Here is a 12764-nt window from a genome sequence, read left to right as displayed (position 1 = left end):
GGGGGGGGATCATGGCTGCTCAGGTCGCCCCCGCCGCCGCCAGCAGCCTGGGCGCCCCGGCTCCATCCGAGCTGAAGAAAGCGGAGGCGCAGCAGCGGGATTGTCCCCCGGAGGAGGCGGGGGGTGAGGCGGCGGCGGAGCGCGGCGGCGAGAAGCAGGCGGAGAGCGAGGGCCCCACGGGGAAGGAGCTGCAGGACGGGGCCGAGAGCAACGGAGGGGGCGCAGGGGCCGAGTCCGACCTGAAGAGCTCGAACGGGAACCCGGGCCCCAGGCCCGCCGCTGCCGCCGCCACCCTGAACAATAACCTCCCGGAGCCGCCCGGTGGCGGCGGCAGCAGCAGCGACGGGGTGGGGGCGCCGCAGCAGCAGCAGCCGCCGCAACAGCCTCCCCCTTCCCACCCGGCCGCCTTGCCCCCGCCAGCCTACGGCTTCGGGCAGCCCTACGGCCGGGGCGCCCAGGCTGCTGCCGCCGCCGCTGCCGCTGCGGCCGCCGCCGCTGCCTTCCACCAACATGGCGGACAACAAAGCCCTGGCATGGCAGCGCTGCAGAGCGGGGGCCTGGAGCAGTCCTACCCGGGGCCGGCGGGAGCCCCCGCGGGGCCGCCCCCTCCCCAGAACTCGCACGGCGGCGCCGAGCACGGCTTCCCCAACCACCAGTACAACTCCTACTATGCGGCCGGGGCCGGGCGCAGCGCCGGCTCCTACCCGCCTCCCCCTCAGGCCTACGCCCTGAGCTCCCCCCGGGGCAGCGCGCAGAGCTCCGCTCCCGCGGCCGCCGGCGCCAAGTCCCCCGCCGCCGCCTTCCAGCAGCAGCGCTTCGGGGTCATGGGGCCCTCGGCCGCCGGCGGCGCAGGAGGAGGGGGCGCCACCCCGCAGCCCACGGCCACCCCCACCCTCAACCAGCTCCTCACCTCCCCCAGCTCCGCCCGCGGCTACCAGGGGTACCCCGGGGGCGACTATAGCGGCGGGCCGCAGGACGGGGGAGCCGCCGCCAAGGGCCCGGCCGCAGCGGAGATGGTCTCGCAGTACGGCGGGGGCAGCAGCCAGGGCTGGGCCGCGGCCGGCGGGGCCCCGCCGAGGAGCCACCACGCGCCCATGAGCCCCGGGAGCAGCGGCGGCGGGGGACAGTCCCTCGGCAGGAGCCAGCAGGTAACGCCGGGGCCGCGTGGGGCGGGCGGGCGGCCGGCGCGCCGGGGGGGGCCGGGCCGGGCCGGGGGCGGCGGCGGGGGGCGAGGGGCCGGGGGTGGGGGGCCGGCGCCTCTCCCGCGGGCTCTCCCCGCCGGGCCGGCGCTGCCAGGGAGCTGCCATTGTCTGCCTGCTCGCTCGCTCTAAAATGGCTGCCTCGCCGCCTTCCCTTCCCTTCCCTTCCCTTCCTCCCTCCCCAGCCTTTGTGCGGGGCTCCCGGCGAGCGGCCGCCGTTCCTCCCCGCGGCCCCGGCGCGCTCCGGGGGCTCCGGCCGGGGAGCAGCTGGGCCGGCCCCGGCGGAGGGCGGCGAGGGGCAGCCGGGGCCGGGCGCGGGGGACCAGGGCTGCGGGCGGGCCCGCCCGGGCCAACGCGTGGCCCCGGCAGCGCCGCCGCCATCCGCGCCCCCGCCCCGGCCCCGCCGCCCGGTTCCCCCCGCCGGCCCCCGCCCCGGGGGGTCCGCACCGCCCGGCGGGGAGCGGCGAGGTCCGGCGGGGCGGCCGCGGCTCGGCCCGGCCGGTCGGGGCCGCGTTCCCCGCGCGGGGCCGTGGGTCGGGGCCTGCGGCCGGGAGCGCTGGTAAACAGCTCGGCGATGGGAGCAGCGAGTGCAGATCGCTTTGGTTTGGGATTTGAATTATGGAGGTAAAATCCTTCTGTCAAAGCCAGGAGACAGTTGGTCTTAGGTTGACATCCTATCTGTGATCTGATTGGCTCCCCATCTCCTGCTCTTGGCCATTTATAATTGCCTCTGATGTAATGGTACAACAATCCTGATGAGCTCATAAACTTTTACACTCGGCTTTTTCTGCCAGCCCCGGACCCACGGCCGCCTCGCCGCTTCCTCAGCCCCCTTCTCCTCGTCCGGAACCGGCCGTGACCTTGAGGCGGTTGGGTGGCAGCCCCGCATCGGTGGGAGCGCGGCCCCAGACAGCCGGCCCTTGTTGCATTGTGCCCGGAACAAAAGAGGAGGCGATGGCATTTTGTTTGTACCTTGGGTTTATTTTGCTTGCGATGTTTTATGCGGCCTGGAAATAAGAGTCTGTGTTGTCGGAACAGTGGCAGGGCTCGCTCTGCACAATGGCCTTGCTGTTTATTTTGGTTATGTGACTTTCCCTTCGGTATAAATGATTTCTTTGATGGAGCTGAGGATGCGTTTGTTCCTGGCTAATTTTGGCCCTTTTCAAAACCGGGGCTCTTTGGATTCTTTATTAGATGGAGAATGTGGGGTTTCTGGGGTGCATTACAGCCGTAAGAAGGAAGAAACCAACCAAACAACAAAACAATCAAACCCAAAGTTGCGGCTAAAGCACCGAAAATGGTGAATTATCGATTTACGGTCAGTATTGCTTTAGTATAGGCCGGGCCTGGCCTCTAGCTGTGTGTCTGAGGGCACATTTTGACTTACTTTGAGTGAGCACTGATGTGTCTCCTTCCCCCATCCATAAAGGGACTTATTGCGAACATTGAGGTGCTGATTGTGATCAGGCTCGAGTGTCACAACTCTTTGCTTTTCGAAGGACTGAAAATAGGCAAAATGAGCCCGAGAACTAAATGTGGTGTTGTACGTGTAGAGTTACCTGTTTGCTGGAAATACGGGTGGGTAGAAAACGTGCAGAGGGGAGCGCATCAGACATTTTAGATACAGGAGAAGAGCTGCTGGCATCTAATATCTGGAAACCTTGATTAAAGCAGGTTACTCTCTGTGCTCAGACGTGCATCTCCAAGGACTGACAGACATCCCTGGCCATTCTGGGCCCTTTGCTCCAACTTCAGGCCCCGGGTCGGGGACATTTGATGCCGTGGAGCGTGACGTGCGGCCTCGCTCAGAACTTCTCTTGTGTTGATCTGAAAAACTGCTTAATTTTCGTTCCTTGATTACCGAAGGCGATGTCTCCTTCAGCGTCTTGAATCACTTAATTGTCTTTTCTGTCAGATTGCAATAGCGCTCTCGAAGAGAGTGGATCTTATCTCCGCTGCGGTCATCAAACCGTCCCGCGGTAGCGAGTGTTTGATGATCCTTGGTGAAAATGTTCACAGAGCTGTGGTGCGTTGGGGTGAATGTCACGGATGTGACGGTGTTTACTTGAAGGTACTTTTTGCATCCTGAAAAGTGTCGGTTTATCTCAAGTGTGGGCTAAAATTACGGCCTCAGGTTGAACTCTTCGAGCAGGTGTTTTACTACAGCACGTGCGTGGCAAATGTGTCCTTCCCTCCGTATTCTGGTACGAAGTTGTGAAACAAGCTTATTTCGTCTTGGAAAATGAATTTAACTCGATTCCATGAGCTGTTGATATGTGTGTTAATAATATCTTGAATAACTAATCCCATAAACTGGAATTATTAATGAATGGTTGTTCTGAGAATTAGTTGAACTTTAGGTAGTACAAATAGTGTTTATAACAAGTAAACCAACAACTGCTCCATCCTGAAAACCAAATAACCACCTCGCATTCCTTTTTGTGCCAAAGATTATTGGACTCAAAGTGACAATTCTGCTGTAGAAAGAACAGACTCATCCGGCACGATGAAAAAAGCTTTCACATGTCATCTGCGCTGCCCACAAGAGTTGGTTGATTAATAATAATACTCCAGCCCTAAATTACAGCCTCGTTTTGCTGTGTGCTCTGTTAAATTCCCTAGGCTGGAAGGATTTAAAGCTCTGTGTCTTGTCTTTGTGTTGCACAGTGATGAACAGAGCGGGTACTTCCCACCTAACTCCTGAGAAGCCGAGGATGTAATTCATTGCCCAGGCATTAGAAAGAGCATCTCTTGGTGCAGGTTGGAGAAGATGATGTGGGAAGAGCGTGGAGCTCCTCGGGATAGTGAACGTGAGGTTTGGGGACAGGCAGAAAAGAGAAACCCCTTTAGTCCTTGACACGTTTGAGGATTTACCAACGATGCCGTCGTTGCGTCACGTTGCTCGCCAAGCAGGGCAAAGTGATTTCTGGTGCGAGAGTTGTTGTGGTGGGATGTTCCTGTAATAAAATGGGAATATGAGCACTCGTGGAGGGGCAGATTCCAATCTGGAGCAGGTCCTGGGATGTGATGCCGAGTGGCAGCCCCACAAAGTCCAACGTGCTCCCTGCGTGTGTGGGGACGGCCACCAAAACATCTAACGGAGCAGGATCCAGACACCAGAACGGCTGTTTCACAGCGTGCGGGCTGAGAAATGTGCGGTTGATCCATGGGAATCACTGGTGCGAAATCAGGCCGGGGATGTGAGTTTTCAGCGTTCCCACCCCGTTCCCCCCGGTGCGGGCAGCCATTCTTATTAATCCGCTGCCTTTCCCGCTGTCTTGGGACTTAAGGGAAACTTGTGAGGAGAAAGGACTTCCCTGTTTAATAACAGGGCACACGCTTTGGCTCCTGTAACGGGAGCCGTCTTTGGATCGCATTAAACATTGACGCCTTGGGTAACCTCCCCATGGACGTCCCCGGGCCTCTATTTTAAGCGGTTTAAAAATCGTATGTTAATAATAATAATAATATAAGAAAAAAAAGCGCTTTTGGGCCTGTTGCCACGCAATAGCTATTTTTTGTTGACTTAGATCTCAACTTCAGTAGCGAGCGAGGCATGAAAAATGTTGTCGAAAATATGGTTTTTGCACTGAATTGGCACCGAGCGGCTCCGCGCTGCCAATGATGTCTTGGAATCGGAAATCGAGACCTGGCTCCTGGCGGCTTCTGTTGCTGGGTTTTCCCTGCTCAGCATCGTCACGTTTGGAGCCCTTGAATCGCTCGTCAGGTGCAGGATGCGCTGGATCTTCAATACAAGGAGAGCAGCACATCTTTTTTAATTGGGGTTTGCTGCCCAACGAGCCGTCTCCGTTTTAGAAAAACGAGGAAAATAACGCTGGTTTAATTTAGTTGTGAAGTTTTAGGTAGTTTGACGTGGGTGCTGGAGGCTTTTTGAATGGTTTGCGCTCATCTGAAGTGAACTCCAAATTGCCTGATTCTCTTAAAATTTCTTCTCGGTGCTGGGTTTTGAGGTGCCCGATGTTTCCGGGCAGGATGTGTGTAAGTTAGGGGACAATACGTGTAAATTAGGGGACAGCAAATCAGTTCAGACTCTCACCTGGAGCTGATTTTTCTTGCCCTTATCACCACCAGTTCACTGGGAACCTGGACCAAACCGCAGGATTGGTCTGTAGGATTTTTTCTGGTGGTAAAACAGGGTTAGCAAGGTTTACCCGCCGTTTACAAACTACAAATGAAATGCTCTGTCAATCCTTATTTATTATCCGTGCTAGGAGAGGGTTTCTACATACAGCGCCACTCATAATGGTGTTGATTGCAAGACAGAAATGTGATTTCCGAGAGGTTTTATGTTTGACTTTTGGGCTGTTTTCTGGTTTTTGGCTGGAATAGCTGCTGATTCCTTCCAACTCGGTCCAGTTTAATTCCCTTTACCTGCTGCAACTCAACAAACAGTTGAACTGTTCTTAAATAATATTAGAAACTGGGATTGGGGAAAAAGATGAAATATCCTGTTGTGTTGCTGCGTTTTGCTGTTCTGGTTAGCTCGGTGTGTTCATAATATTGTGTTTTTTTTCTGTAGCCTTGAAAAACAGGTTAATTAATACTATGAAGCGTTATATGAGACCCTTTGAAGGGTCTTACATGAAGCTCACATTAACAAAACCCAGCAGAGAGAAACTCAGGCCTAAAATGAGGCCGAATAGTGCAGCTGTTCATTTTACCTCCCAATTCACACGCCGTTTTTTCCCACCCTTTTTCTTCCTGCATCGCCAACTTGGAAATCCAGTTTTCACCCCATGAATCCCAATCTGTGGTCTGGGCAATTAAAATATGAGAGGGGAAAGATGCCCTTTCTAGTTTTCACCCGGTGCGTTTGAAATCCTGCATCCGATCGGGTTGATTCCTCGTTTGAGTTGCGCTCAAGCAGCTCCGGTGGCAAAGCAGGAACCCAAGTGTAATGACGGGGGGAATGGAAAAGGGAAACTTGTCGGGATTTAGCACTGCCCTTTCTTGCCTTTTTTCTTCTGCAAGAATGCAAAGTAATATTTCCCTTTGGTGGAAAAAATAGAAAGGAAATGTTGTTTTTTTTCCTGGGAAAAAGGGCTTTTGACAAGTCCTGCAAGAAGTTTTTCCGTCGCGGTGATTTCGAGAAGTTCAGGCTTCGGTTTCTCTGTGCGCGGTGGTAAAACTGTACTAGGTGTCATAAATCTTTGGGCAGAAGTGAGTGATGGGAGGAGAAAGCCGTTTGCTTTGGCACGCCGGGCCGGAGCCGCCGTGGTTCTGTCTGGGTCCCTCTGTCCGCCTGTTCCCGCTCACACCAGGAAACGCTGCCTTGTTCCCTTTCATTTTAGCGGCAGGAGAAGTGGAGAACTTGGTCGCCCGAAGAGAGGCCGTGTGGACTGCGCGGCACGGGAGGACCGCGCTGCGTTGGAAACAGTTCCAGCAACGTTCCGATAATAAACGTCATGTTGTCTCTGCTCTATCCAGTGTATGCTCGTCGTTCTTAAGGCTGAAATGCTGTAGAAACGAGGTTTCAGGCCTCAGAGGAGGAACGTGAGGTCTGAACCTCTTACGGTGACTTTTCCACGGGAGCGGTTGAGATGCTGATGTGGGAACTTGTCACTAAGGCTGGGATGGAAGGTGGAAAATGGGTGTTCTGTGTCTCATCCTGTGCTGTGAGACCGTCTCTCCTCCCCGCTATACGGTTTTAGCTGAATATATTGTTAAGACCCTTTTAAAGCACAAACCTGGCCAAGGCTGGAACAGGAGGAGCCGCTTCTCTCAGCCCTGAGCTCATGTGCATATTGTACCAGTTCCTGGAGCGTCTTAATCAGATGATAATATGGCTTAACATATGGATGAGGGAGGGGTTCCCATTTCGTTGTCTGTGCACCTGCACTCCCGGTGTTAGAACTTTGCAGTTTGGTCGGATTTTGAGTGGTTTTGGGCTACATTGAGAAGAGCGTTTCCAGGTTTGTCCTTTCTGGAGTATTTCAGCTCAGTAAGTACTTACACAACATAGACGTGAGTTTTCTGTAGTGAAATGTAAGGGATGCTCCATAATGATAGGTGAACTTAATACATGCTATGTCAGAATTTCTCAGCAAATTATTATTTTGCTTTATATATTAGGAGGAAAATGGTAACCGTAGCTAGATTTCTCATCATGTTCTGTTTTATTTTGGGGGGAGAAGAAAGGTGACAGGAGCAAATAAAGAGGGGGATTGGTTTATTCTGTAAACACGCTAAAGGAATTTCTCTATGGGAGGGTGAGAGGGTGAAGATGGGACGTGTATATGTGTATGTTAATTCCTATGAAATTCCCATGAAGAATCAGTTTGTGTAAATAACTCTGAAAAAGCTCCTGCTCCATTACAGCTATTGGCATTTCATGTGACAACCAGCATGTCATTAATTCCCTAATTATAGTAATTGAAAGTCTTTCAAGGACAAATTCAGTTGCTAACAACTTGTTCTATCTTTTTTCTCCCCTTTTCTTCAACTCTGGTAACTCCTCTTCCTCCTGGACAATGAATATTGTGCCCAGGCTGTGCTGAGAAGCTGCAGGTTGTAGGCGGGGAGTTGTTTCTAGAGCAGCCGTGGGTGTTTTGGGTGCGTTTGACCGCGTGGTGAACCAAAAGGGACCAAAGAGCAGCGTTAGGTCTGTGCCGGGACGTGGTGGTGTCCGGGATGCGGTGGGAGCAGAGGTGACTTCCCACCCCAGAGATCCCGCGGCTCTTCTCACTGAGAAATCCTTGAAATTCATCGGAATCTGGAATTTCCTCCAGGGAGAATCACCACGTTAAACACGGTGGTTTCAGCAGCGTCAATACGGCCCGAGAAGCAGAAGGCAGAGAAAACGGCACCTGCTCTGAAAATGGCCATTCTGGTTCGGGTTTGCAGCGCTGGCTTTGATGGTTTTGGTGAGGAGGAGCCTGTGCTGCCCGCAGCATCTCGCTGTTGGTTTATTGCCTATGTGACTGTACTTCTGGTGTTGAACAGAGGTCTGGATCGGGATTGGAAAGGGCGTGAAGCCCGGTGTCCTGCTCGAGGGCAGGGAAAAATTTAATGAAATATAACAAGGGCAAGTATGGAGTCTTGTATCTGGGCAGGAACAACCCTAGGTTCGGTGTAAGTTGGGGAATGAGCTGTTAGAGAGCAGCGTAGGGGAAAGGGACCTGGGGGTCGTGAGGACAGCAGGGTGACCATGAGCCAGCACTGGGCCCTTGTGGCCAGGAAGCCAATGGGACCTGGGGTGGGTTAGAAGGGGGTGGTCAGTAGGTCAGAGAGGTTCTCCTGCCCCTCTGCTCTGCCCTGGGGAGACCACACCTGGAATCTTGTGTCCAGCTGTGGCCCCTCAGTTCCAGCAGGACAGGGAACTGCTGCAGAGAGTCCAGCGCAGCCACCAAGATGCTGCAGGGAGTGGAGCATCTCCCGTGTGAGGAAAGGCTGAGGGAGCTGGGGCTCTGGAGCTGGACAAGAGGACACTGAGGGGGGACTCATTGCTGGGGATCAATATGGAAAGGGGCAGTGTCAGGAGGATGGAGCCAGGCTCTGCTGGTGACAACCAGTGACAGGACAAGGGGCAATGGGTGCAAACTGGAACACAGGAGGTTCTGCTTAAAGATGAGAAGCAACTTGTTGGGGTGAGGGTGTCAGAGCCTGGCCCAGGCTGCCCAGGGGGTTGTGGAGTCTCCTTCTGTGCAGACATTCCAACCCGCCTGGACACCTTCCTGTGTAACCTCATCTGGGTGTTCCTGCTCCATGGGGGGATTGCACTGGGTGAGCTTTCCAGGGCCCTTCAACCCCTCACATCCTGGGATTCTGTGAGGGCAGGATGGGAGAACAGAACGCGATGGGGCTGCCTGGTTCTCCAGCGCTTGGCCACCCTTAGCGTTGGTCTTTAGGAAAAATATTCCAGCTCAAATCATCTTAACTGAGCATCTCTTGTTGTCCTGGGCTCTTTAGGTGTGCAGAACACACATGGTAACCTGCTTTTAAATGCGTGGCTGTCAGTCCATCCCCTGGTTCATTGAGATAAATGTGCTAGTTAAATTGGAAATGTCTCCTTTTCCTTCCAGATGACTCTGGGATTGTCCTCCTTGTCCTCATTGCCACCTGGTCCCTCTGTGTGGGATCCTTCTTGCAGGCCTGTGGAGTTTCGTCCTTCGTAACAGTCTGACGATGGATTTAAAGTCCAAATGACTATAGGACTATGCACCCTGTGCGAGTTTAGGAGGAGAACCTGGTGTTCATTAACTGTATGTAAATAATTAAACTGGTACCAGACCAGTACCTTCTCTCAGATTCCTTGTGAAATGCTTTGAAGGAAAGTTCCTACAGAAGAGACACAGGAAGGGAGGAAGTGCTGGAATTAGTTAAAACTTGTTTTTTGGTGTTATCTCTGACTTAGCGGCTGGTATTGCTGATCAGGGAGAAGGTTTCCCATCCAAGGCCAGTTTACTGTTCCCAGAAACCCCCTTTTTGTTGCGCTGAGTCGCGGGCTGTTGAGTTCAGACCCTTGGGGACGGGGCAGCCGTGTGGGTACGGGGCTATTTTTATTAAGGAAAATAAACCTAAACTCATTTGCTTCCTGTTGCACGGAGGGCTTGTGGTAATTACGCTTTGGATCCCCTGGAAACAATTCGGGGCAGCCGCATATAAAAGATTTGGACTTCTTTATTAAAGTTGCGTGGGGATGCTCGGCCGTACTGCAGCAGGGAGTGTGTTTAGGTACCACAGTATCTCCTGGTTGCTCGGTTTATTACGATACACTAGTGAGGCTCCATGTGTCGTTCACCCCGTCTCAGAAGCCTCGTGTTGCCGTATCTCTCAAAACCAAGGTTAACACCGTAACTCGATCGTACTTCCTGGGCGTGGGGTTACCCTGGAAGAGTTTTCTTTGGTTTTATGAAAAATCACCTTTCTGGGAATGTCATTTAGAGCTGCTGTGGCAGAACAGGCCATGTTGGTGGGGAATTAATGAGTGTGGATGAGGGTTCGTAATGGAAATGGTGTAAAATGCACCCGCATTCTCTGGAGGAGAAGCCAAGGGCCTGGTGATCTGCGCTGGACGGACAGGACAGACCAACAGACCTGTATTTAAAGATATTTCTAACCCGTCTTCACTGGCCTTCCTCTGTGGTTCATGACGGCGCTGCAAAAGCTTGTTTCCTCGTTAATTGTGATTGATTACCTTGCAATCTAGGACAAGGTTTCCTTTGAAAAGCTATATGCTGATTCGGTGTGGGGAATTAAAATCAGATGAAGTGATTAGTGTTCTATGAAATATCCCAGGGCAACTGAGCGCTCGTCGGTTTTCAGCGGCGTTTTGGCCCTTAACCCTCGTCTCCCTTCTCCGGAGCAAGGTGTAAATCCGTTGTCCGAGGTGAATAACTCATTAGGCGTATTGTATTAGGAGATTGTGGTGTAATTTGCTGCTGAGGTTCAGAGCACAGGTTCAGCGGCTTTAACACTGAACACGGTGCTGAAGTGCACGTGTCAAGGCGACCGCGATACTCGTACCGAACGGCGAACGCATATGGAGGTGAGCGTTAAATCTGATCGCTCTGTAAACGGCAATAAACCATTGGGATCTGTCACCGCTGTCGAGGTACAGTCACGTCTCATCTTCCTTTTCTCATCTGAATTGAGTTTCTCGTTATACCTGTTCCCGAAACCAGTGAAGACTTTGCAGCGTTGGCTGTTCCTCCTCCCCCCATGGCGTTGGCACGGTTGTGAATTTTCGGATCCTCTCGCCAGCTGCCAGCACACGCTCCTTTCAACTCGCCGAGCAACTCCCGCGTTGCTCATTCTGCCTTAAAAGAAAGCTGGAATTCTTTCTGGGCGTAGATGGAGTAAAAGCCCAAGGACAGAAGCGAGAGCGGGGTTGCAGACCCAGGCTTCAAAAATCACTACAACCAATGGCTGGTGGGCGCTTTTAAATTTACTTTTAATTATTATTTTTAAATAACGATGACATTGTGCTTCTGTGGGGCTGCGATTCGTGTCGGGCTTGCAAAGTGTAATAAACCCCCTGGTTTGGCTGAAGCTCTTTATTTCTTGCCTATGTTGTCTTTTCATCTCCCCCAATCTCTTACCAACAACAGCAGCTCTGCCTTCGCAAATGAGTATAAATACTGGAGATGGGTTGTTGCTATAAACTTACCGAGAGCATCCTTGGTAAATGCAGATGGTAACTTGTCATTACTGCAGCTTTAAATATTTTTGGTTCCATGGAACCCAAGTGGAGTCTTGAAGGCTGAATTTTAAGGCTAAAATAAGAGAAGGCTCAATAAAATCCACAAAAATAGCATCTGAATTTGTCAGCTGCTGCAATGAGAAAGGAAATAACTTTTCTTCTTCCCATTAGCAAAACAAAGCTTTGTTATCTTGTATCGTGTTGGATCCCTCCTATGAAATACTGGAGGGATGGGCAGGGTACTAAGTTGCTTCCTAATGAGGTGACACCAGGGCTAACACTGAATGTGCTGTGAAAGTCAAGGGCTGCCCTGGAACTGAGGAATATTTGAGGTAATTAGATAATGACTCAGGTGTGTGTCCCTTGGCAGGTACAGCGCCTGGTCCCCATTACAGAGGGGGCGCCCACAACCGTGAGCTTGAACTGGCGGTCTGGGAGACAAGGGTGATGGAGTTAATTAACCCGGGATCGCCGCTCTCTTCCGCAGATTCATTCCAAACCTCAGACTTCCTGCGTTATTTTGATCTTCCTTTCTGTTGCGTTATACATGCTTTTCAATAAATTGGTTTATTCTGCAGAACCTGCGTAATGCTGGAACGTGGCTTGGAGAAGCGACAGGCCCTGACACGCAGCTCTTGTTAAAGCTCTGGACCAGATGAGCTGTGTGTGCTGGGCCGGGGTGGCTTCTGATGGCTGGACTGTTCTTTGGTGACAACCGTGGCCTTGTCACCTCCATCCTGGTGCTGTGTGTGCTGGGACAGGTGGGACCTGTCGTGTTTTAGGGCCCTGACCCGGTCCTGCGATGCCTCTGGGAGATGCTCCTGCCCCCCGACGTGGTACAGGTCGTGAGGATTTGCCCGTCCAGTTGAGGCTGTTCAGCCGCCGCTTATTTGAGTGTAAAACGAGACAAATTTGCAAAGTGGTGAGATATTCAAATACAGCTTGAGCTTTCAGACAGAGACAAGTGGGTAGAAACCTGCGATGCTGCATTTACAGACAAAGAATGAGCAAGAAATGGTTTTTAGAAAGCTAAGATGCCTTTTCAACTCCTGACTGTGTACCAGGACCCGTCGGATTTCTGTGCGGAAAGGGCTTTTAATGAATGGATAAAACTAACTTTGTTGTGGCAGATAAACTCTAGTGAGCCTCTTGCATTGGGTCGTCTTCAACTCTAGAATTTGGAAAACATATTCAGTAGCGAAAGACACCTGTCCATGAGGTAATACTGCGTGTTTGGAAGGAAATGGGTTTATGGGGAGTTAGCCAGCTGACTTAATTTTGCCACAGGTCGCTGTTGTCTGGATGTATTTGTGGGGCTTTCAGGTTTTCAGTGATGCTCAGCGTGAATATTTTGCGTCTTGCGAGCGATCTGGAACAGCTGCTCTGTCGCCGGTCGAAATTAG

At 52.5% G+C, this 12764-nt stretch overlaps 1 protein-coding gene across 1 annotated transcript in view; it reads left to right on the top strand.

The window, feature by feature from the left end:
- The first annotated feature begins 5 nt into the window (after positions 1–5).
- Positions 6–12764, top strand: part of ARID1A (AT-rich interaction domain 1A) — a 54380-nt gene continuing 41621 nt past the window's right edge. Inside the window, exon 1 of the mRNA XM_080357413.1 lies at positions 6–1148. Coding sequence (XP_080213539.1) covers positions 12–1148 — 1137 coding nt within the window. The 5' untranslated portion in view covers positions 6–11. The remainder of the gene's footprint in view (positions 1149–12764) is intronic.

This window comes from Nesoenas mayeri (genome assembly GCF_963082525.1).
Source record: "Nesoenas mayeri genome assembly, chromosome: 21".
NCBI classification, from domain to species: Eukaryota; Metazoa; Chordata; class Aves; order Columbiformes; family Columbidae; genus Nesoenas; species Nesoenas mayeri.
This window is presented reverse-complemented; position numbering and strand designations above follow the sequence as displayed.